The sequence below is a fragment of the Peromyscus eremicus genome, chromosome 15, assembly GCF_949786415.1.
Source record: "Peromyscus eremicus chromosome 15, PerEre_H2_v1, whole genome shotgun sequence".
NCBI lineage: Eukaryota > Metazoa > Chordata > Mammalia > Rodentia > Cricetidae > Peromyscus > Peromyscus eremicus.
In genome coordinates this window covers 188892-214509 of record NC_081431.1, presented here as the reverse complement: position 1 = coordinate 214509, position 25618 = coordinate 188892, and the positions used below count along the sequence as shown (strand labels likewise).

At 36.3% G+C, this 25618-nt stretch overlaps 1 protein-coding gene across 1 annotated transcript in view; it reads right to left on the bottom strand.

Moving 5' to 3' along the window:
• Positions 1 to 2223: 2223 nt before the first annotated feature.
• The window catches only part of LOC131924996 (complement receptor type 2-like), a 39442-nt gene continuing 16047 nt past the window's right edge, over positions 2224 to 25618 (bottom strand). Inside the window, exons 10-25 of the mRNA XM_059280223.1 lie at positions 16429 to 16617; positions 16250 to 16349; positions 15911 to 15993; positions 15032 to 15436; positions 14162 to 14338; positions 13997 to 14087; positions 13630 to 13706; positions 12405 to 12812; positions 11464 to 11545; positions 10593 to 10675; positions 9734 to 10126; positions 8671 to 8856; positions 6542 to 6727; positions 5908 to 5931; positions 5174 to 5246; positions 2224 to 2317 (exon numbers count right to left, since the gene is read on the bottom strand). Coding sequence (XP_059136206.1) covers positions 2224 to 2317; positions 5174 to 5246; positions 5908 to 5931; positions 6542 to 6727; positions 8671 to 8856; positions 9734 to 10126; positions 10593 to 10675; positions 11464 to 11545; positions 12405 to 12812; positions 13630 to 13706; positions 13997 to 14087; positions 14162 to 14338; positions 15032 to 15436; positions 15911 to 15993; positions 16250 to 16349; positions 16429 to 16617 — 2651 coding nt within the window. The remainder of the gene's footprint in view (positions 2318 to 5173; positions 5247 to 5907; positions 5932 to 6541; positions 6728 to 8670; positions 8857 to 9733; positions 10127 to 10592; positions 10676 to 11463; positions 11546 to 12404; positions 12813 to 13629; positions 13707 to 13996; positions 14088 to 14161; positions 14339 to 15031; positions 15437 to 15910; positions 15994 to 16249; positions 16350 to 16428; positions 16618 to 25618) is intronic.

Sequence of the window (25618 nt, the reverse complement as noted above, 5' to 3'; positions counted from 1 at the left end):
AATTTTGTGCTGCTAAGTCTAATGGTCAATTTTCATTTCCTGTCATTTTTGAGCTATCAATAGCTATCTTTCAAAATGGTAGAGAAGTCTTTCTGAGTGAGATACGGCATCAAAGAGTCTCAGCAAAGTATACCTTCCAGTGTTCACTCCCATTTTTCTGGTATCTTAGGTAGATTATAAATAGTGCTTGCTCACCCCTCTGTACTTTTCATCATTCAATCTTCTACGTACATCTAACTTCAATATTTCCTCCTTTCTCTTAATTTCTAGAATCTTCCCCAGTCTTATTCTCATCAAATCAGTTAGCTTCCTAATCATTGCAAGCTACACCATTAAAGGAGAATGGTTGTGCATTCGCCATCATATCATATGGGAGCATCTTCCTTGTGTTTCTATTTCGTGGCTGAACCTTTATTCCCATCTGAGGAACTCCTCCACTAAAATTCTGGCCCAGAAATTCTTTATTACTTCTTTGTTTTTATTTTTTTTCTCTTTCTACTAGATTGTCTCCATCAGCTTATAGGAACTGTGGTATAGATACATCTATTAATTATTCAAAAGTCATTCCTTTATTTTTGCTGTGATTATCTGACCCATTATAGAAAAACTCCTAGAGATAGCACAGCTATCTATAGTTGGTACTTCATTTTCTGTTCTTTCATTTTCTCTTAAGGTTAATCCAACTTCTTTCTCCTTTATTTCTACTAAAATTATTTTTGTTAAGTTCATCAACAAATTTTGTGCTGCTAAATCCAATGGTCAATTTTCATTGCTTATAATTTTTAAGCTGTCAACAGCAATTTCATAGTTGTCCTTTCTCTCTTCCCTAAACTCTCTGTACCACTGCACACCACACTTGGGTATCCCTTGCATCACAGGCTGCCTCTTTTGCTAGTCTTCCTTCTTTTACAGCTCCTCACATTAGAAGCCATAAGGCTCGATACTTGGGCTTTTTCTCTTCTGTGGCCTCTTGATGATCTGATTCAGTATCTTTATTATGTATGTATTTGTATGTTCAGTATCATCTGTGATGCTTGGAATGTGAATTTGTCAGCTGCCTTCTGGATACTTTTACTTGATTATTTATTAGATATCTCACACTTAGCATCCCCAAAGCAGAACTGACTTCTCCCTAGTCTACTTATCACATTCTGAATCATCTTAATAGCAACGTTATCATTCCAGTGTCTAAGGTCCCAAATCCCTGGCATCATTATTGGTACCTTTCAGATCCTTTAAATCCAGATACAAACCATTATCTAGCCCTCTTGTTATTATCTTAAAAATGCATGCAGAATATGGCCTCTTCTTGCCAGGCTGTTGTTTCTTGCCGGGATTATTTTATCAGCCTCCTTGTTGATTTCCTTCTTCCACCCTTAACTTTCTATAGCCTCTTCTTAACCCAGCAGTTAAGATGATTATGTTATTCTTCTGCTTAAAACTCAGGTGGTGCTTCCCATCTCAAAATAATAACTTATTAGAATGACCTAGCCCACCCTATCTAGTCATCCAGCTCCTTCCCAAGTACCTCTCTGAGTATGTTTTCCCTATTTGATCAATCTACTCTAGGCCACACAAACCACCTTGTTATGTCAACACAGCAAGACCTTAGTCTTTGAACTTGCTCTTGTTTGTATATACCTCGAATGCTTTTCTTCTATGTAGCTGCTTGGCTGGCTCCCTACTTTTCTCCAGTCTTTGCATAAATGCCATTTTCTTAGTGAATACTTTCTATGTATTCACTTTCTTCTCTCTATCCTCTTTCCCTGTTTATTTGTCTTTAATGATATTTTATTCTTATCTCCCACCCCCTTTTGAGACAGGGACTCATCCACGCAACCCTGCCCTCAAAATTCACTATGTAGCTGAGGCCGGCATTTAATTCCCGATCTTTCTTCTACTTCCCAAGTGCTATAATTATTAATACATGCCATAATGTCTGAATTTATTTCATTCTTAATCATTTAAAATTATTCTTAATAATCTTGTTACTCACATTTGTTACATATTTACTGAATAGACAAGTTTTTAGAACTAAGACCTTCAGTTGGCAATATGAATTGGGTAAGTTAATAATATTATACATGGCTATTAAAGACTGATATCAAACAATATTTACTTAAGATAATGCTTAAGAAACACTATGAGAAAATATTAAAGAAAATTTTGACATATATATTAATAATGAATTTCAGTTTCACTATATACCATCTTGTCATGTTATCAGCTTGCTGGGTTGTATGGATCAACCGAATATACTTCTCGTGTTTCTAAATGAAAATCTCCTTCTTTAGGCCTTGTTTTTGTATAATAGTTGCTAAAAGAGAGACATAAGAAAAATAGTCAAATCTTTACTCACTAACTGTGATTATGGTGAGAATTGATTAGCTGTCTGCTTTCTACCATCCCAGCAAAATTGTATTTTCACATGTGATTTCATCTCTTTCTCTTAAATATTAAACACCACAGGCCCCAATTTTAAGGGTACATAAAAATAAATAACTTACAGGTTTGGTAATTGTTCAAGTTAGAAGCTGACCCTCAATAACTTATTATTTTAATTTACATAACAATAAAAGCTTAACTGTATTTCAATTAGTAGAAAATAAATTTAAGTAAATTTAGAATATAGAATTGAAATAAGTGTTATGAACTTTTTAAAACATACTTGTTTTGTTAATATCAATTGAAACTAAAGAACATAGTACCCTATGATATAACATGCTAATAAGTGATCACAAGCAGACAGGAACATTATAAATTATTTTAGGATATTCCATTTTTTCAAGCTTCCCTGTACATGTAATGTTCTGATAGTAAATGTAGAAACCACATTTTCTATTTATTTAAAAATTTAATTACTTTTGGTTAAATTATCTCTTTTCTGTGAGGAAAGCCATGTAAATGATAGCCCAATGTTTGTCTTTTAGATGCTTTTCTTTCTTTTGAATTCCCTAAATATTATTCTCCTAGCTTTGCTCCTTCTCTGATTATGTTTTTTTCTTCCACTCCTTAATATTATCTCTTTGATGTCTGTTCTCATTCCTACTTTTACCTTTTTTGTTCTTTGTAATCTCCAGACTTCCACTGTCTGTTACCTACCTGAGTCCAGATCCCTTTAAATTCTACATCACAGGTACCTCAGAGTACTGTGTGTTCTCAGAGCCTGCCCTCTTCCCTCAGTGAATCCCTTTCCCTGGAGTCTTTCTATGTGATTTTTCTTTCCACATCTAGTGTGAATCACTAAGTTCAGGAAATTTATTTTCTTCATAGCAAAGGTTTTTACCAGTGCTCTAGCTCCCTTGTCCCTGATCTTGCTCTGGAAACGCAAATCTGAACCTTATTTCTTTGCAATGATCTTACAGGACACACGGTTCCTTGTCATGGCAACAAGGCTCCTTGATGATTCAACTCCTTATGACCTTGCTAGACTTTCCTCAATGCCTGCTGAGTGGAACATTTTTAGTTCTATGGATTGAAAAAAAAATGTTTTTTAAAAAACGTACTATAGTCTAACTCATTTGGAAAACTCAAATAAAAATCAAAATAGGCTCCTTTATTGCCATATTTTATTCTTGTAAGTATTCTGAACCTACATAAAAAAATTGGAGTTTGTAGTATTTCTCAGTCCTATTGTGGTGCTGAACTCTGAATTCCTTCTCAAATCTGAGGTTGTATGATACCCATCCTGGTAATTACTAGTGCATGCCAGTTATAGAACATGACTAAACCTGTCTTATGTAGGTTCAATAATACCATCATCATGTGATGGTAGTGTAACCCCATCATGTCTCATGCCTGGAGTAAACATGAAACTGTGGGCATTGGTGTCATATGGCACTGGTGTCATGGGAAATTGACAATTACAAGTGGCTTAGTATGCTAAAGTATTTTTTTCTGGAAATAATTTGTTGTATTTTTGGTGTGTGTGTGTGTGTGTGTGTGTGTGTGTGTGTGTGTGTGTGTGTGATATTTGGGCTAGCATGACTTGGGCTTCCCCAGCTCAAAATTATCTGATACTTGGCAAATCTTCATCTTCATATCTTTCCAGGTTGATACCTATTTTATGTGGTTTTTGAAAGATATCCTTTGCATATACCAATTTTCTGTAGTTTCCACAAGACTCAAGTGTCAGAGGGCTTTTATGTCACATCTGTACCTAAACCTATCCCATCTCCATTGTCACATATACTATTTCCAGTCATATCCAATTATATGTGTGGTTCTCAAAGTTCATGATGGGAAGCCAAGCCTCTGGTCCATTGTCAAACTCTTCATTCTACCTAAAACACATTCTCTCTTTGTTTTCACTATCTATGGGTTCATCTGAAACAGTTTTTTCACTATTCAAATAAAACGATCAAATATTAACCATTGCTTTGTGTCCCCACCAAATAGCATATAATTAACTATGGCAACATCATGGTACTTGTTGAATTGCAAGCTTGTCCTCTTTTACCAGACTGTGACCTTCTTCATGTCAAAGTTTATGTCTTGATAGTCTAGTGTGGTGCTAATATAAAAGGCAATCAACAGTTACTGTATCACCAATGAACAGACATGATCATCATCTTTTCATATGCCTCCTATTTCTCTATCATCACTTGCAAAATTTTTACAAAATCATGTGTATATATGCTAGACAGAGCAATACAAGATGCATTTTCAGAAAATCCCTGACATTCTTTAACATTGGGCTTTAAAGACATCAGTAGTAGTGCAGAAGAATAAATGGTGTATTTTCTATATAAATCATTTAACTTTAGAACCAAATATTTACTTTTATATTTCAGAAAGATAATAATTATGAAAAAGCTTTATATAAACTAAAGGAAATTAGACAAAAGGCTATATGAAAGTTTACAAAACAACAAAAAAAGAAAGAATACAGGAGAACCATGAAACAATATTTCAAAATATCTTCAGATGTTATCATTGGATGTTTGTTTGTTTGGTTTTTTTGTGCTATTTCCTAGATATTTTTAAATCTGATTTTTACAAATTAAGATGTGTATTGGGTATCTTTTAAGTTCCTATTGAGAAGTCTGCCCTCTATACCGCAAAGCACTTTAGTGATCACATTGTAGTTTCAGTTCATATAAGTCATGTTTTTGTTAGTTGGAGACAAACTAAATATGTAGTACATATTGGTCAAGCATTCATTTGAACTTACCGTTCTCTCTGTTTTAACATCATACAGAAGACGACAACAACCAAAATGATAACTACTGAGCCTGCAGAAACACCTGAAGGGGAAAAAAATGAATGTTTAATGTCAGAAAAAAATGACACGTATGACTAGGAACTGATTGTAGGGCTTGCTCCTAATGGTACAGAAGTTGCTAATGTGATTTTCTAATACATTTTCTTAACCATAAACACTGAATTACTGAGTAATCATAATTGAGCTTTAAGTTTTTCTAGTTGTATCTAGTCCATGTTTTGTCTGCAGCACCAGGCATATGGACCAGTTAGCTCCAGTCAACTTTCCATCAAGTTTTTTTCTATTCTTTTCAGTTTCACTGGCAAATAATCTTGTCTCTAGGGTGTAATTAGGAACATAGGAAGGACACCAGAATCCCATAATTTTGCATAATAACATTTGACCCTTAGTTGTGAAGTATACTTTGCTATAGCAGAATAAGATTACTTATTTCAATTGTACCAAATACGAAGAACAAATGAAATGAGACTTTCAATTTAAAAACCTTGAATACATTTTCAACTCTAACCTAGATGGACATTTTATAATGCACCAAGAACATTAAAATACTTTTAAAACATGAAAAAACATCAGACCCAATGAATTAAAATGAAACATATTAATGTGTAGAATGTAAAACATCTAATTATATATATTTACAAAAAAATTTAAGAACTCTTCTCCAAGTATTTAAGAGAACTCACCACAAATAAGAGGAATAGTTGACCCTAAAAAGAATTTAAAAAAGTCATGAAACATCAGTCTAGTTGTAGAAGTCAATGTTTTCTAGATACCATTACATTTCGCAATGTCCCAGAAGTTGACACTTAGCTCCCATTTAGTCTACTTATGATATAGGTATTGGTTCCCCAAGTTATATCTGCTCTTTTATTATGTCAAAATTCAATGGATATCTTCCCACTTTAATTAGTTAAGTTGTGGGAGTTGATCAATACATTCAGCTTTATAGTTAGTGACTTTTGAGATCAAATAAAAATATGAACTGCTGTAACAGTTTAGTTGACGTGTTTTCGGAACACCTCTCAAGTTGGTAAGCACTTAAAAATCAGCCAGGAGAGAAGTCTGACAGAAGTTTCTTTCAAAATAGAAGGCTGTGAGTTTTACATTTTGGCTCCTTTTAGACTATTGTGCCCCTCTTTATGTGATGTGCCCATCTTCAAGAATATTTTTCTTTATAGTGATTGCTGCCTTTCAGTTAATCTGCTGTCACATCACTGTTCACTATGTCAAAGCCCTGGGACTCTCCTACACTGATAAACACCCCATTTCCTTCCTACACAGGCCACATGCAAATAGCAATGAGGCACTTGCACTTACTGTATTTGCAGATAGCCAGGGGAGGGTTCCACTGGTGGTCATCCTGGCACTGGCTCTGAGGACTGCCCTCTAAGGTATACCCGTCTTCACATTCCAAAGTCACAGTAGCTCCATATCGATACATTTTCCCAAGCTGGAGTCCCTTCTGGATTCCATTTGTATCCTCAGGGAAGCTACAGTTTACCTCTGCAATTAAAGAAATCTTACTAATACATAGTCATGATTTGTCCTATTACCAGCTAAGTAGAAGCTGACCTTATTAGAAAGATTGTAAAATCAACTTATTTCATTATCAGTAAGCAAAGTTTCATTGGATAGCATAATAAGGCAATACTCTGTGCAGTCTTTATTGTCTATTTTTCAACAACCTACTTAGGAACTTAAGCTGGGTTGTTTTCTGTTTGTGTGTCTGTGCTAACAGTGTTTAAATAATTCTAATGGCTTCTTAGAGAAACACTAAAGGCTAAACATATAATATTAATTTGTTCCAAATTACTGTTCCTTCTTGGTTTCTAATCTTATTCTCTAATTCTTCATACATGAATATGCATTCTCATTTCTTCTTTAATATTTTGAGCATGTGAGCCAATAGTGTTCAGCTTGGAGCCTGCAGGCCACAGGTGGCCACATTCAGCCTAGGATAGCTATGAATGTGACCCAAAATCTTAAACATATTTAGAATATTATGATTTTTTGTGATATTTTTGGCAACTTATTTGTACATTTCTTTTTTTAGGATTTCTTTCTCTCTCTCTCTCTCTCTCTCTCTCTCTCTCTCTCTCTCTCTCTCTCTCTCTGTGTGTGTGTGTGTGTGTGTGTGCGTGCACGCACGCACGTGCATGAATACAGAATATGTGTGCAGGTGCCTTCAGAAGCCAGAAAAATCCTCTTTTTCTGCATTGGATTCTCTGGATCTGGTTATAGGTGGCTGTAAGTCATCCTGTGTAGGTGGAACTAAACTTGGTTCCTGTAGAAGAGTAGCTTGCACTCTTAACTACTGAGTTGTCTTTTGCCCCAATTGCACGGGTCTTGAACATGAATTTTGTAAATTGTAACATCATTTCACAATATGAAAATTAGAAACATGCCTGATAAGACCTTGGACTTTAATCCTCACTGCTAGTTGTATGAATCTGAGTAAGTCACAAATCTCTCTGAGACATTGGAACCTTATCTACAAAGCAGGAATAACAATGGTACAACTCTCTTAGGGGTTTTGTGAACATTAAATGAGATAAGGATAGAAGCAATGCACAGCATCTGGCATATAGTAGAATCCTCAGCAATATTATAAACTGATTTATTATTCTTGTTTCATACACATTGTTGGTAATAATTACTGTATAAAATGTGTAAAAAAATTATAAAAAAAATTATATTGTGGGAGAGCTGGCTCCACCCCTCACCTGCCAGCACACAATGGTGGTGGGTGCAGGAGAGCTGTCCTTGCACCATAGGCTGTAGAGTGAGCATTGGAGAGCTGGCCCCTCCCTTCTCAGGCCAACACACAGCTCTCCTCAGTTGATGGTTTCTGGTGCTGGATGCAGGTGGAGAAAGAGTTATCCTCACTTGAGTGGCTGGCCACTAGGAATTTGACTATGTTCCAGTGAGTATATGAACAACACAAAATGGATTTTTTTTCTTTTGTGGAGGGAGAGGTCACAGTGGAGGGGTGTGAACATGAGGAGATTGGGAGGTGAGTGCAATCAAGGTGCATGATGTGAGATTCCCAAATAATCAATAGAAAAAATTGCCCATCAACTCACTACCAAGTAAGGAAACAGAATCAAAAGAACATTGTGATTTTTATCGATGTTTTGTCAAATGCACTCTTACCTAAACTTTAACAATAGAGTGATTATAACCTTTGCTTAATTGCTTAGATTACAAAAATCACTTCAACTTTCTACATATAAATAACTAAATAATTATTAGCCATATAGTTATGCTATTTTTATTTTAAGATTTGGGATTAATATATTATCCCAAATTAATATAATTTATGAAATGTACTCAATTAAATTATAGAATTGATCTCTAACAATTTCAAGCTGAAATGCTTAACTGAACATATATATTTGGGTCAAATTACTTTGCTAGAAAGAACAACAACAAAGCAGACAAAATACCTTTGCAATAAGGAGCAGGTTGGCTCCAGGTACCCTCATGAGTACAGAGAAGAAGTGCCTCTCCATCTAGAAGGTAACCTGGGTAACAGCCGTACATGACTGACATTCCAGGGGAAAATCGAATTATATTTCCACCAGTATGATTCCCATTGGGGATTGTGGATGGAGAAGGACACCCTAAGAAAGCTTGGAGATCAACAAGGAAAAGACTTTTAATTAAGCACAGAATAACACTTAGAAAACACAATCCCAGGGTAATAGCAACATAGAAAAGCAATGAGAAACAAGCCAATTAGTTAATTCTCAAGTTTGGACAAATGTGTGCTTTTACTCTCTATACCATATATGATTGGAAGAAAAGAGTTGAACATATGATGCTATGATGCTATAATAGATGTAGCTGTGGTCTACAAATATAATTTATTAGCCTATGGTATTCTATTATATTCCCTCAGTTGGTCCAAGAGTAATAGTGTTTACAACTAATTGATCTATTATCTTCCTTCTATGTTGAAAACAGGCTATAATCTAAGCACCACACATACAGAAGCCCAGGAACAAGGAAGTGAAACCACACCTCTGTGGAACTTAATTTAACAAGGCTGCACCTGGCAGTCTCTGATTAGGACAATCACTAGCAGGAACAAGCTGTTAAGTAACAGCTAAAATTATGAGATAATTTAGTGGGTTTGAAGGTCAGGTTCATTCTTCAGAACATCCATCATCCTCCTTCTGGATGGCACAATAGCCTTAAATATAAAAATTTCAAACAGCATTTTTGTCAAGTATTTGCCAAAAAGTGTGTCCACTTTTCCAACTAAATTCATGAGAATGAATAAATTAGAGATTGATTGATATATAAATTAATCATAATTTCAGGTGCTCTTACTCTGTATAAAGGAAAGAGAAAAAAGAATCAAGTGAGGAGATAGGAAAAGGCAGTTCATCTTATAAAACACTAAATGCTTTAGCTTTTAGATGATTTCCTTTAGGTAGAATACATACTCAAAAGCCTTCTTTACTTTGTAAAACATTTCACGTTTTATCCATGAAAATGGCTTACCTTTTCTGATACAAGTTGGTACACCTGGCACCCATGTGTTATTGGTATGACACCTTATCAAGTGGCTGCCATTCATGATGAAGCCAGGATTGCAGGCAACATGTACTGTGTCATTATGGGAATATGCAGAATGAGTTTTGTTGAGTTTGTATCCATGCTTAACTTCTGGATCAGGGCAATGATTTGGAGGAGAAGATTTTGAGCACTTTGGTGGAGGTCCACTCCAAGATCCATGTCCTTTAGGATCATTTCTGCACTGCAGACTTTTCTCTCCCTGAAGATCGAACCCTGGATCACATTCATAAAAGACTTCATTTCCATACAGGAAGTGCTTTGCTGTCATGCCTGTGTGCTTCCCATTTTTGACCGTTGGTAGAGGCTGACAGAGAATAACTGCAGAAGAGATTTAGAGAATTTGAGTCTTCATCCTAATATAAACGACACAATACAAGTGCATTATAATTTATATGAATAGAAAATTAATTAAAATTTGGAAATTAGAACATGCTTTATCAATTTATGTACAGATTCATTCCAAAAAATTCAGAAAATAAAATAAAGTATAAAGAAATACAGCTGTGTTCCTATATCCCAGAAATATCCCACATATTTTTCTATTTAGTAAAATTAGAATATATATACATATTTATATTCATATACATATGGTAAATACTCATTCCTACTTGGCAAATTGTTTCTCAGTGCCAGTGTTGATCAAAACTAAAAGATTTTCCATATCTTATGCATAGCAAGGAGAAGTATAAGCTATTAAAGAAGTTGTAAACTTATTCTCCACTAATTGATTATCCTTTTCTAACTCCCTAATCCACAGTTGTCTTCCCCCATGTCCATAATTTACCTTTGCAAACTGCAATCTTTTGGAACCAAGTCCCATTCTCAGCATTTTGACACTTCTCATAAGTATGTCCAGTCAACTGGTACCTAGAAAAAGATGTTATACTACATTTATTCTCAATATTTCACCTCTGCAACAAAGATTGTACAACTATACAGGTACTTCTAAATGACAGCTTTGGCTCAAAGAAACTTATACTCTTGGTCCTCCAAATCAGAAAACTATTTCTACATAAGAAACTCTCAGCAAAGCCCTTCCCATGTCAGAAAAGCAGACAGGACCTACTTGTGGTGACATATTATACACCCCAATAAACTTATTTGGGGATCAGAGGACAGAGTCAGCCACTAGATTAGAGACATAGAGGCCAGATAGTGATGGCACACACCCCTAATCCTATCTCTTGGGAGAGAGATCGTCTGGATCTCTGTGAGTTCAAGGCCACACTGGGAACAGAGCCAGGTATGGTGGCACACACCTTTAATCCCAACACTTGAGATCTCATGTCTTTGCTTGGGAAACACATATGCCTTTAATCCCAGGAAGTAAGATGGCAGGGCAGAAAAAGGTATACAAGGCATGAGGAAACAGGAACTCACTCTCTCTCACTCTCTTTAGATGGAGGATTTCGTAGAAGTAAGAACTTGTGGCTGGCTGTTCTGTTTCTCTGATCTTTCAGCTTTCATCCCAATATTTGGCTCTGAGTTTTTTTATTATAAGACCTTTCAAGATTTGTGTTACACCTACTAGTTAGACCATTGTGGGTAGGAGCATGAGGAATCCCCGAAGGGTTTTACCAAGACAAGCTGTGGGTAGAGTTAATACAAAATACAAGGTGGGCATTCTTTTTTAGAATGAACAACTTAATACTCACCCATGTTCACAGGCAGTATTCACTAGTTTTACATGAGAATCATCTGGAAGGTCATGAAGGTCTCTCACAGGCTCACATCCTTCTGGGGAGACAAAGTTGAGATTGCTTTTAGGTTCCTCATAGTAAAAAGAAAGATAACTCAGGAATCAAAAGAATCTTGACATTATAGGCAAGACTCTATTGTCCTGAAGGCAGTGGGTGGATTTGTTTCCCATAACTCGTAGTAAGGGTCACAAGCATGTTCACATTATCGCAGAGACAGAGGAGCATATTTCTACATGTCTACCAACCACAGTGGTGCCCTAGAGAGTAGTGGCCTGGAGAGTGAGCTTCCCACACAAACACCAACAGCAGCATTCTACTCCAGAACTGTAAGAAAAACAATAGCTGGTGCCCATCTGAAACTTTGAAGGCCTGGTTCTGGAAGTTCTCATCCATCATAGAATGTTTTCTGTTTTGTGGCTATACTTGTGATCCTGGATTCATGCTGTATGAAACAATTCTATCCACTGTCTGTCTTCAGGACTGTGAAGACCTGACTGTGATGTGTGTGAATGTTCCTTTAGTTGCTAAGTTGTCTTTCTTTTTGTTTTGAGGCTTTTTTAAAAGCTCTTCTCATCATATACCTTGAATATGTTACAAATCCAAGGGTATACTCATGCAAAGATCACAATACAACAATGTATAGCTTTCTGTGTTATGGAGGAAATATGAAGGAAATCTGTGTCTCTTTTGCCTTTTTTTTAAATAAAAAATGAAAGACTTGTTTTGAGTAGGAAATAATAAGTAAGACTAAACTATAGAGGCTGTAGCTATAGCTTGTACTTGCCTAGTTGTGCAAGGCCCTGAGTTTCATCTCCAGTCCTTCAATTAAAAAACAGAAAAGAAAAATGTAAATAAGTAAATACCATTTAAAATTTCTATTGGGTCTGGCTTCTTACCTTTTTCACAAAGTGGTATTTCAGGATCCCAGGTGTTATTGGCTTTACAACGAATCTGGCTACTTCCATTCAAAATGTATCCATTATTACACTTGAATGTCACACTATCATTGTAGAAATATGGGGCACTAGTGACAGTGAGCTTATGTCCATTTGCCACATGGACATCTGAGCACTGAATAGCAGGGAGAGAAAGTTTACAGAGAGGAGCAGGGCCACTCCAGGATCCTCTTCCTCTGTTGTCACTTGTACAGTGGATACTGCGTTCCCCAATGAGGTTGAATTGCACTCCTTCCTCTGGCCCGGGATAACACGTATAGGTGACCACAGTTCCATATGGGACATCTTCTGAGGGACTCCCTGTATGTGTCCCATTGTGGATAACAGGAGGTGGTGGACAGGTGATTTCTGGAGACATAAAAAGATACTGTAGACATCTGACCCAGGGTTAGAAGTGCAGCGGTTCTGACCATGTTTCTCTGGAAGGTGTGGATGCTCATGCTGTGAGTTATATCAAACGTTATTGTGTATATAAAATTTGATTTAAATGGATTTCACTGAAAATAAGATTGATATTGAAAATGAACATATTATGACATAATAAGACCCAATATTCACTTGTTAATTAAATTAATAATTATTTATCACAGTTAATATGAGAATAAAAAGTACAAGTGATAGAATCATACTTTTGGAGTATATCCTATTACAATAGCTATATGGCTGACTAAGGACAGGTATTATTGATTGAGCACCTACTTTACAATAGGAAGTTTCATCATCCAGAAGGTAGGTACAGTACTATTTTATTCTAATAATGGAAACCTGCAATTTGGTGATACTTTTACAGATGAGACTAGAGTTTCTGCAAGTCATATATGTTGCCAAAGGTCATACATGTATTAGACAGAAGGAACAGAATCTGAGTTCATATTTGACACCAATCTCCTAATCTGTTCACTAAACCTTGGTGTAACCCAAATTATGGATAGTGGCTTAGATAGTTATAACTTGCTATATTCTGATAATCCTAACCCACAACATAAACTTGGTAACTAAGTACATGGAATTTGATTGATTAAAGTAGAAAGAGGTGACAGAAGCAAGATGGCAAAATAGCCATAAAACTTGACAAAATAATGTGCTAATTCCCATAACATAGTCTAAAATAGGACACTCATCCATCTTATACCACTTTAAGTCCTCTGTCAATTTTGTTACTCACCTTTACAAAGACGAATCTCTATAAACCAAGGAATTGTACCTTGACACAGCTGGTAAGCACTCTCACTTAACTGGGACCTGGAGACAAAGAGTCATATCAGTTGGCCATGTGATTACCAATAAGCTAAGCAAGCACTCTGGGCTCCAGAGATAGACTGACAAATTTTAGGACAAATGCAACAGGAAAAAAAATACAGCCAACTTCAGTACATCCATCTATTTTGTAGTTCCCATGCATGGAAAAACATTGTGATAAACAATCCATGAGCACAGGACAAGGGAAGACCTTTAAGATGAACTCTTATATACAGTTTTCAGTGGGTGCTGATAAGACAGACCTCATTCAGGATGAGACATGCTTAACTCACCCTTCATCACAAGAAGAATTAACAGCTGTCCTAATAAACTGATTCTGAGGCCTCTTAAAGAGATGTGGTCCTACTGGCTTACACTCTGCAACTAAGAAAAAAGATAAGGATGAGTAACAACATAAGACAATCTAAGGCAAAATATCTGCAGTTATAGTGTAGTACCTTTGCACTGGGGGGCAGTGGGTGTCCACTTCCCCTCAGGAGTACAGTGTATAGTGTCCTCTCCCACCAGTAAATAGCCAGGGTCACAGCTGTATCTTATGGATGTTCCAGGGTCAAAGTTGAGGAACTGCCTGTCTTCTTTTTGCCCATTGATGATTTTAGGAGGAGCTTGACATTCTAAAGGAAAAATGGATATGATGAAACATTTTTAGAGTACAAAATAGAAACTGAGCCAAAGAAGTCAAAATTAATATGATAATCCCATTATTATGGCAGCTATCTGGAACAGAGGGTATTTTGCAGTCCTTAGATAATTTCAGGTTATCGTTTCTCAATCATATTTTCTTTTCTGTACTCAGGCTGCCACTGATCTATTTGGCTTCTGCTTGCTATAACTCACCTCCTGTCCCTCATCCCCACTCTCTCTTTTTCTTCCTTTTACTTTTTTTTTAAAGATAGGATTTTACTATGTACCCCAGGCTAATCTCAAATTCACAACCTTCTCAGTTACAGTATTTTTTGGCATGTGCCATTATACCAGCTTTTCCCTTCTGAAGGAATTATCTTAGAAGACTTTATGGAAGATTTTATTATACCCCCATGTGAAAGCTTTGGTGACTTTCCTTTAAAAAATCACTGTTAAGACAAATAAGTATTTTTGCTCTCATATTTCCTAAAAAAATGGACAACTTAGAAACTCCAGTGTATTTTCCATAGTGGTTGAGGGAGTGCTAAGAAAGCCTTCTTTATAATTTATATCCACTATCATATGACTGTAGGCATAGGTACTACAAAGGGCCCTGTGTAAAGTCCATAGGCCCTTCCTCTAAATTTTTGAAATGATTCATCTTCTGATTATTAAGCACCCACCCTTTTCACACACTGGTACCGATGGCTCCCATGTGCCCTGAGCATTGCATCGAATTCTGCTGCTGCCCTTCAAGTTGAAGTCAGATTCACAAGACAATGTCACAGTGTCATTATAGGAATATCTATCTTTCAAAATAGACATTTGTCCTCTGTCTATCTGGGGTTGCAGACATTGAACTTCAGAAGTCGAAAGTTCACAATGTGGAGCAGGGCCACTCCAGACCCCACTCTTATTACTGTTGCTGGTACAATTGATAGTCTTCTCTCCAACAAGAATGAAGTTCACTCCTTTCTCTGGGCTTGGGTCACAGGTGTAGGTAACTGTGCTTCCATATGGTACATTTGCTGAAAAGCTGCCTGTATGTCTTCCATTAAGAACAGGTGGAGGTGGTGGACAGACAATTTCTAGAAAAGGTAAAGGACAGTGATTTCTGAATCTACAATTAGTCATTCAGTCAGGTAATGCAATATTATTACAAATGTGATTTTAAAACTTTATTTTTGAGTATGTCTCCTTTGATGATTTATTAGTTCTCGTTACCAAATACACAATCTTCTTTATGTACATAACTCAAATTCCCTCACCAAGAGCCTGTGTCTTTGAGAAAAAGAAAGCTGCTTGCTTCATTTGACTTAAGGAAATAGTGTAAAAAGGCAATTGAAGGACGTTGCAGTGCAGACCAGACTCATAAGATTTCTAGTTTGTTTTTTGGTTTTTGCTGTGACCACACACACACACACACACACACACACACACACACACACACACACACACACAAATGTATGCTTATAGGAAAAAGGACATGCTTATAGGAAAGCCAAGGATGCAGCGTGTGTGGACCCCTGTATTTCCTTACAAACCACCATTATCTTACCTACCTTTACATACTGGCTTCTTGGTCCAAATGGCTTTCTGTTCAACAATTACACACTGACTAGAAGGTTGTCCTTGTAATCGGTACCTGGAGACCGGGGTTGGAATTTAGTACTATTAAGCAGTTTGTGCTGGAAAAACGGGTAAGCTTGATTTCAAATCTAGAAGTCCACTTAATCTCTACAGCTACTCTTTTATTAGTATTCCCTTTCACTACCTCATTCCATATAATTCCTGAATAACATCCAGAATCATCAATGTTCTTCCTTCTATAGGCTTTATAGTTCACAGCAGATACATATAATCCAAGTGCTTTAAATTTTAAAGACCCTCCTGACACTCACCCTTCATTACAGGAATAGTACACAGTTTTGCCAACCTGAAGACTCAGAGGCTCTTTTATCTGCCCATTGAGAAACTGTCCTGGAGGTTCACACTTGGCCTCTAGGAAAAAATGACAAGAATAAGAAATAAATTGTGGAAAGTATCAGGCCAGCCCCAGTAGATAGTAAATTTAAGGTACCTTTGCATGTGGGGATGACACCATCCCAGTCTCCTGAAGATAAGCACTTAATTGTCTTTTGTCCAATAAGCAAATAACCAGGATCACAACTGTATGTCACAGACAACCCTGCAACAAACTGGCCAACATGCTGTCCTGTGTGGTGTCCATTGTGGATCATGGGAAGTGATGGGCACTCTAGAGGGAAATCTTTATACATACACATAGGGGAAAAAGCCATCAGATGATATATCCTTATGAATCTAGATGCCAGCTTAGGACACAGATCTAAATAAATAGCATGCAGTCTGTGGAAACCAGTCATCATTAACTTTCAATTCATTCCCAACCAGATATGGCTTAGTTGTTCCTTTTTATGCAAAAACTATTACAATTTTTGGGAGGACATGGTCTCAATATGAAACCCTGGTAGGCCTGGAACTCTCTACATAAATCAAGATACTTTTGAACACACAGGATCTATCTGCCTCTGCCTCCCAAGTGTAGTTAAAAGTATGTACCACCACACCCAGCTTTATTGTGTTATTTTCACCTTTAATTATATTATATGAATTACTTTTACCTTGAGAGAAATTTCAGTTGCTAGAAAGGTTCAGTTTTATTCATCTTTAAGCCTATCATTCAGAGGATTATCCTAATAGACATTACTAATACAGTTTATTGGTATATAATATATAACATGTATATAAATATGTACATTATGTATAACACATAACATGCTAATTTCTTTTTATTCCATGGCACAATATATATTTGATGTTTTTTCATTTGAATATGTATATGTAACACAAATCTTAAAAGGTCTTATTAAAAAAAACCTGAGGCAGGTATTGGGGTGAAACCTGAAAGATCAGAGAGCAAGCCAGCCACATCTTACCTCTAGGAAATCCTTAGCCAAAGAGAGATCTACTTCCTGTATACTCCCACCTATAGACCTGTCGGTGCCCTGCCATCTTCCTTCCTCTCTCTGCCCAGCTACATCACTTCCTCTTTCCGCCCAGCTCTATCACTTCCTTAGCCAAAGAGAGATCTACTTCCTGTATACTCACACCTATAGACCTGTCGGTGCCCTGCCATCTTCCTTCCTCTCTCTGCCCAGCTACATCACTTCCTCTTTCCGCCCAGCTCTATCACTTCCTGTCTGTCTGTATAGATCTCTATGGTTAATTAGTGCTGGGATTAAAGGTGTGTGCTACCACTGCCTGACCTCTATGTTTAATATAGTGGCTGTTTTTTTCCTTTGATCCCCAGATAAGCTTTATTGGGGTGCACAAATAAAATATCACCATATTTCCCCTTTTTTGTTTAAAATAAAAAAAAACGGACGATATTTTAGAGATGGCAAAAATCTCCCTTGTCAGAAAAAGCAGAAGCTTCATTTTCAATCTGCACACAAACCACACAGACCCTGAAAATAGAGACGGACTAAAGCCCCTACTTTCAGTAGCAGGGAAAGCTGCCACTGTAGTGTTGGAAATATTTCTGGGGCAGAGGGAATAAACTGAGACCAAACTGGGAACTGTGGGGGAAACTCACTGAAGAAGAAACGGAGAAGGGACAAATTCCTCCCCAGAAAATGAAAGCTGCTAAGTTTGAGACAGATTTGTGGGGGGAAAGCCCTTACCTCCAGAGGCAGCTAGCAGAGGAACAGAGCCGAGCCTGAAATATCTAAAGCTCTGCATCTGGGATGGGGGTATGGGGGTGGGGGATAGGCAAAGTGAGATAAAGATCTATCAGTGGGAGAAAATCTCTCTGAAGGAGCTGTGGAAAAGCTCTGTTGCAAATGCTTTTGTTTTTCATTGACTGGCTAAGAAAAAACACAAGCCCCAAGAGAAGTTGCTATCAGAAATGCCCACCTCAATGCATGCTAACAAGGCAGGTGCAGTTCTGATTCAGGGTGGTGTCTGATGAAGGAGAGACACCTGTTAAGGCCAGCTCAGAACAGAAATCTCCCTTATGTCCTGTGGTTGAAAACTTAAAACGCTTAGTTCAAATCTCCTGTTGCAAAAATAAAAACTTTGAAAGCAAGGCCAGTAAAACAGTAGAAATCTCCCAATCTCCTGTAATTGAAAAATGCAAAAAGTTTGGTTCAAACCTCCCAGGCAAGAACTTTGAAAGCAAGTGCTGTGGGATGTATGGCAAATGTGTTGCTAATTAATCAATAAAACACTGATTGGCCGTTGGCTAGGCAGGAAGTGTAGGCGGGGCAAGGAGGAGAATAAAGCTGGGAAGTGGAAGGCTGAGTCAGAGAGACACTGCCAGCCACCACGATGAGAAACAGCTTGTGAAGATGCCGGTAAGCCACGAGCCATGTGGCAAGGTATAGATTAAAGGAAATGGATTAATTTAAGCTATAAGAACAGTTAGCAAGAAGCCTGCCACGGGCATACAGTTTGAAAGCAACATAAGTCTCTGTGTTTACTTGGTCGGGTCTGAGTGGCTGGGGGACTGGCAGGTGAAAGAGATTTGTCCTGACTGTGGGCCAGGCAGGAAAACTCTAGCTACAAGCAAGCCCAGTAAAAAAGAACTAAAGTTGACTTTCAGACCTGAAAAGAACTATGGGAAATGAAGTCCAAAAGCTAGCTTGTAACAGTGAGCTGATGAAGAGAAATGCATTCTGGGAAGGGTAGTTTTTCCGCAAAAAATGGCGAAATGCCCTGAAAGACTTTTGTCAGCTCAAAAATACGTTCATAGTAAACTTAAAATACAGCTTTTTAAAAGAATAAGGAAGAGGGAGGAAAATCATCTAGAGTTTCTTGAATGTTAGTTCCAAGGAAAGACTGTAAGAATACGAAACTCAGAACTATGCCACTTTTTGGCTTTACCAGCAACTCGAGAAAATGACTTATTTACCCTAATAGCTGTGCAAAGTTTTTACAGTAGTTGGATGACAAAAAGCTACCTATAAGAGCAAACAAGCCACTTAAAAACCCTTTAAAAAAAAGCAAGAGAAAGCAGTTTATACACTGAACATTGTTTTAGATATGAAGAAACGTATGTGAAAATAAAAAAGTTCTTTGCCTTTTGAACAAACAGCGTGCAATGAATGATTCCTTGGCAAATCTAATAAGGGGATAAGAAAACAGGCCTTCAAAAAGAAATGACTGCTTTATTGATGGGAAACAAACTTCAGAAAATCTAGCTGTCTTACAAAATAGAGTTGCTTCACCTGAAAGTCCCTTATAAAAAAATAAATGCTAAATATCACAACTTCTAACAATAACAACATCAGGGTTAAAGCTAATGAAGTGAAATGATGAAAATGCTTTTTCTCAGTGTAAACTAATGAAGGATATGTTTCATGAAAGAACATCTATGTTCTTGACTCCTTTGAATAGTAGTTTTGGTGAAAATTTTGGGCTGATAAAAATCTATCAGAAACACCAGCATTGTTAAAGAACTCATGGCAAATACAGCTTTAAAAAATTAAGATGGGGGAAGATTGTATCACAGTTTGAGTATGAAAAGCAGCTAATTCAATGCTCTTAATATTAAGGTTCCATCTTGCAGTCTAGGGATAGGAGTATAAAGAGACCTCCAGACTGCTGAAGAATTTAAAATGTTTCAGCAATGTTTTCAGATCTGCTGAAAGCTGCAGGTCTTGGAACCCCACTCTAATTTAGACAACTATCTTCTGTTGGGAAATTGACTGTTATGGAATGACAGCTAAGCAATCAGAAACAGAATATTCCTCACAAGTTTTTTCTTTTTCCTTTCTTTTTGGGTTTGCTGTAAATGGAGACAGCTCTTAATAGAGTTGTTATAAACAATCTGAAATGTTTATCAACAGAACTCAAGAAATCACAGAGTTAAGAAAGCCATTAAAGAAAGACTCTTGTTTCAAAAGAACTCTCAGAAATATCAAAGCTGTCTATAAGCTCTGAACTTTAGAAATGATGTGTGCACTTCCTGTCTAGTTAAGAGAATCTTTCTAATAGAGATAGTGATAATAATTAAGAGTATGAAGTAGAAAATTATTCTGTCTTGTTAGAAAATGTTAAATCTCTTTAAGTGTTAAGAAATCTTTAGGGCCGGGCAGTGGTGGCGCACGCCTTTAATCCCAGCACTCGGAGGCAGAGGCAGGCGGATCTCTGTGAGTTCGAGGCCAGCCTGGACTACCAAGTGAGTTCCAGGAAAGGCGTAAAGCTACACAGAGAAACCCTGTCTCGAAAAAACCAAAAAAAAAAAAAAAAAAAAAAAAAAAAAAGAAATCTTTAGGTGTTTGCTAAGTTAGATATATGCTAATGGAAGCCCTGTAGAGTTTGCTTAATAGTTCTTATAAATATAAGTTTGTAAAATAGATCTATAGAATTTAAGTATATAGCCGGGTGGTGGTGGCGCACACCTTTAATCCCAGCACTCGGGAGGCAGAGGCAGGCGGATCTCTGTGAGTTCGAGGCCAGCCTGGGCTACCAAGTGAGTTCCAGGAAAGGCACAAAGCTACACAGAGAAACCCTGTCTCGAAAAACCAAAAAAAAAAAAAAAAAGAATTTAAGAATATAAGCTTGCAAGAAGTATCTAAGGTAGTCCTAAGACATGTAGTAATAAGCTTGTAAGAAGTAAAGATGCTAGTTGTAAATGTAAGTTTAAATAAGAATATAAGAAATAAATAGGAAGTATATTTGCTAAAGTAGTCTTATAGTTTCCTTAAGAAGTAAAAATAAGTATATGTTATATGTGAGTTTGTAAAAAAGTGTAAATGTTGAGTGTGAGTTTATGCTTAAGCATATGTTATATGTGAGTTTGTAAAGTATAAATGTTGAGTGTGAGTCTATGCTTAATGTTTATGGTGAAGGAACCTGAGACACAGAAGTTAGTGTCCGAGTAGACTGCAAAGCAGGCAGTCTGAGTGGTTTCAAAAGTTCCAGAAGCCACTAAGAAGCTAAGAATGGCAGATGCCATAACAACCACAAACAAGGCATCTGCAGCTGAGATCCATGAAAAATCAATGCAACACAGAAAAACCTGAGCTAACAGCAAAAACGGTGCAGTTTAAAATATTACTATAGCTAAAAATGTCTCCAGCTTGAGAATGAAAGTTACAGAGACGCTTGTTTGAACTAAAATTGTTAACTGCAAAAAGTTTTGGTTGTAAAACGCTTCTTCATATTTAGAAGTCAAAATCTGATACCAGAATTTACTTTTTTTGAACTTTTTGAACTTAAAAAAAATGAGATAAAACTACAAAAAGGATTTTGGTTATGGATTTCTTCATATTTGGAAGGCTAGTACCAGAATTTATTATTTGAATTTTGGGACTTAAGAAGTGAAATGAACAATAGTGATTTCATTGCAATGGGATAATTTTGAATTTACTTAGTAAATGACTTAGTAATTTTTATTACTAGTAATTACTAGTAATTACTTTACTAGTAATGACTTAGGAACTGTTTTCTGGAATTATTTGTGTTAAAAATGGAACTGTTTAAATGAAGAAATTTGTTTCTACCTAGACTCAAGATGCAGTTTTGTGTATGCATATATACTTTATTATTTGGTGATTCATAAATTGTTCTGTGTTAAAAATGGAATTGTTTTATGGAACTGTTTATGTAAAATGGAATTACCTATGGAACTGGTTTTGTGTTACAAATGGAACTGTTCACATGGAAAACTTTGGGTTTTCTAACTAGGCTTGAGATTTTGTTTAAAAAGAATTATAAATGAAAGAGAGAAGTAATATTCCTTAGTCTATTTAATTTAAAAATATTTTCTTGTTATTTGAGTGGATTAATGTTATGTTTTGTTAGTAAGAAATGCAAATGGTTATACTAAGAGATTACTTTAAAGTGTAAAGAGTTTTATTAAGAAACTGCTTTTGGATGTTTTGCTAAAAGTTTTCAAAGTGTTAATGGTTAGATTGAGAATATTGCTTTTCAATATGGGTTTATAGGAATTGTCTAAGTTTGGATTTTCCTAGCTAGGTTTGAGATTTTGTTTAAAAAAATTATAAAGAAAAGGAGGAGTTATGAGTGAATTAAGGTTGAATGTATGTTTGCAGAAATTATGTTTAACCTATTGATATTAATGCACCCTGATTTGAAGTTAAGGAATTATTTGTTTGATGTGAATACATCAGAAATTTTCCCTATGTTCTTTAGCAAGAAAATTCAAATGATTCTATTAAGAGTTAAAGTTGTAAGACTGAGAAAATTGTAACTATATATAGCACCATATATGCTAATTCAAATGGTTCTGTTAAGTGTTTGCTTTAAGTTTTAAGATTGAGAGAATTGTAACTATGCCTATCAATATTTATGTTAACCTGTTACTGGTAATGATGAAATAAGGGATTCTTTAAGTTTGAAATTTACATTAAGAGTTTTTGGTTTAGAAAGGGCTGGATGCAGCTAAAGACTGCTGTAGTCACTTTGGACCCAATCCAAAAAAGAAATGCCATCTTTATCTTCCTCTACTGCCATACTGGGAGGTGTAACAGCTATGGAGATTGCTGTGAGCTCTTAATATTGAGGGTTTTTTTTTTTTTTTTTTTTGTTTTTTATTTTTGGTTTTTCGAGACAGGGTTTCTCTGTGTATTTTTGCATATTTCCTGGAACTTGCTTTGAAGACCAGGCTGGCCTCGAACTCACAGAGTTATTTTTTTATATATTAAGAAAGGGGGACATGTGGGAGCCGGTTTTCAGGTTCCTCGTGGCCTTACCCAGCAGGTCTGAATAGAGAGGATAACCACGGGCCTGAGTGCAGGTGTCTGAGATGGTCTGCACTTGGCTGTGCTGGGGGGGAGGTCTTTTGCTCCACCCCTTGGCATTTCTAGAAATACCTTAGAGCAGAGACAGTCAGGGACCGTTGGAATAGGTTCCAGGCCCTATCCAGGTTATCTTGTATTTTCTGTTTATCTCCACAATCTAAATCCTTCTATCTAATATTTCCTGCTGCTCAAACTCAAGAAAACTCTGTGGAACTATGGGGTTGGTAGATAAATGGCCCGCATTTAGGATATAAAATAGGTCTACAAAAAATTAGACCCCAAAAGGTGCAAATTAGGAGAGATCGATTACTGACTCTTAATGACTTTCAAAGATTATTCAGAGACATTTCCTATCTATGGACTGATGTTGGGGTAAAAAATGACAAACTGAGTAATTTGTTCAAAACCTCAGAGAATGACAAGGACTTAAATAGTCCAAGAGAACTATCAGCTGAAGCTGAGAGAGAATTGGCTTTGGTGGAAAAGAAAATACAGGATGAACATGTGTATCATGTGGATCAAAAGCTTGATTGCATTTTGGTTATTTTACTCTCTAAGCATTCTCCTACAGTAATTTTAATGCAGAGGGAAGATACTATATTGGAATAGATATTTCTACCAGATAAACAGAGTAAAAAATTAAAAACTTATGTGGAAAAGATGTGAGTTGATTTTAAAAGGAAAATTGAGACTTCATCAATTAGCAGGAATAGACCCAGCAGAAATTGTAGTACCTTTAACTAAGGATGAAATTGACAAATTATGAGCAGAAAGTGAACCTTGGCAAAGAGCTTGCAGTAATTTTTTGGGAGAGATTAACAGCAAATGTCCCCAAAACAATAGAATTAAAATTACAAAGAGAGCTAACTAGATCCTGCCTCGAATTGTATGGGAAAGATGCATATCTGGAGTTCATACATTTTGTACAGGTGCAAACAAACAAGGAAAGGCAGGTCACAAATCAGAAAATGTAAGTAAAATGGTTCAAAGTCCTTATAATTTGGTTCAAAAATTGGAATTATCTGATATTCTGATGGTATTAATGGATTTTTCAGAGCCTCTCAACATAGTTACAGACTCTCAGTATGCTGAAAGAGTGGTCTTACATATTGAGACTGCAGAATTTATCCCTGATCAGTCAATTAACTTTGTTATTTATTCAGTTACAAGAAATCAGGAATAGGAGTCATCTCTTACATATAACTCACATCTGATCGCATGGGTCTACCAGGCCCTCTAGCACAAGGTAATGATGAGATTGATAAACTATTGATAGGAAATGTGCTGGAGGCCTCAGAATTTCATAAAAAACAAAAAAGGATTTTTCCATAACCTGGCAACAAGACAAGAAAATGTCCTACTTGTTCTTTTTACAATCAAACTCCACTACCAGCAGGATGTAACACAAAGGGTACTCAGAGGAATGAAATCTGGCAGATGGATGTGTTTCATTTTGTAGAATTTGGAAAACTGAAATATGTACACCACACCATTGATACTTATTCAGGATTTCAATGGGCAAATGCTCTGAGTTCTGGAAAGGCTGATTCTGTAATCACGAATTTACTAGAAGTTATGACCATCATAGGTATACCTGTACAAATTAAAACTGACAATGTTCCAGCATATGTATCTGTTAAAAATGAAACAATTTTTTGCTTATTACAATATAAAGCATATTATAGGTATACCACATAATCCTACAGGTCAAGTAGTCATAGAAAGATCAAATTGAACTCTAAAGGATATGCTAAATAAACAGAAAGCAGTAACAAAAACTCCCAGAAATAGATTCTATAATGCTCTACTAACTTTGAATTTTCTCAATGCTAATGAGAAAGGAACAACAGCTGCAGAGAGACATTGGATAATAGAAAAAAACTACTGAATTAAATCAGCCTATATACTTTAAAGATGTGCTGACCTCAGCATAGAAACCAGGATATGTACTATGTTGGGGACGAGGTTTTTGCTTTTGTTTCTACAGGAGAGGGAAAGTTATGATACCATCAAAATTGATAAAGGTTAGATCTGAACAAGAGAGACCTCTTAATTAGAAGAGGTGATAGTTCATCAACCAGCATGACCATTCAAATTAAACTAACTTATACCACTAATAAATGCTTTTCATTTAATCATATATATCTTGCCAAAAGGGAACCTCCCCAAAGTTAGGGTTGGGGGATGGTTTTTGTTTTACTATTTCAGGAGAATGAAGGCTAAGGGATCTGAAGAACACTGAACAAATAAGACATCTGAAGAAAATGGACAGATCATCCAGAAAAAAATGTCCCAAGTAAAAGAGTAAATTGACCTATTGGTATATCACATATAAAATTTCCTAAGTCTTCCTAAATGTTTGTTTCTGCTGTTTACTACAAACTCATAACACAAACAGTCTTTATGTAGTCTCAGTTCAATTAAAAATTAAAGCTGGCTTTGAAGTTGGAGGATGGCTCTTTCCTTCTCTAAACCCAAGCA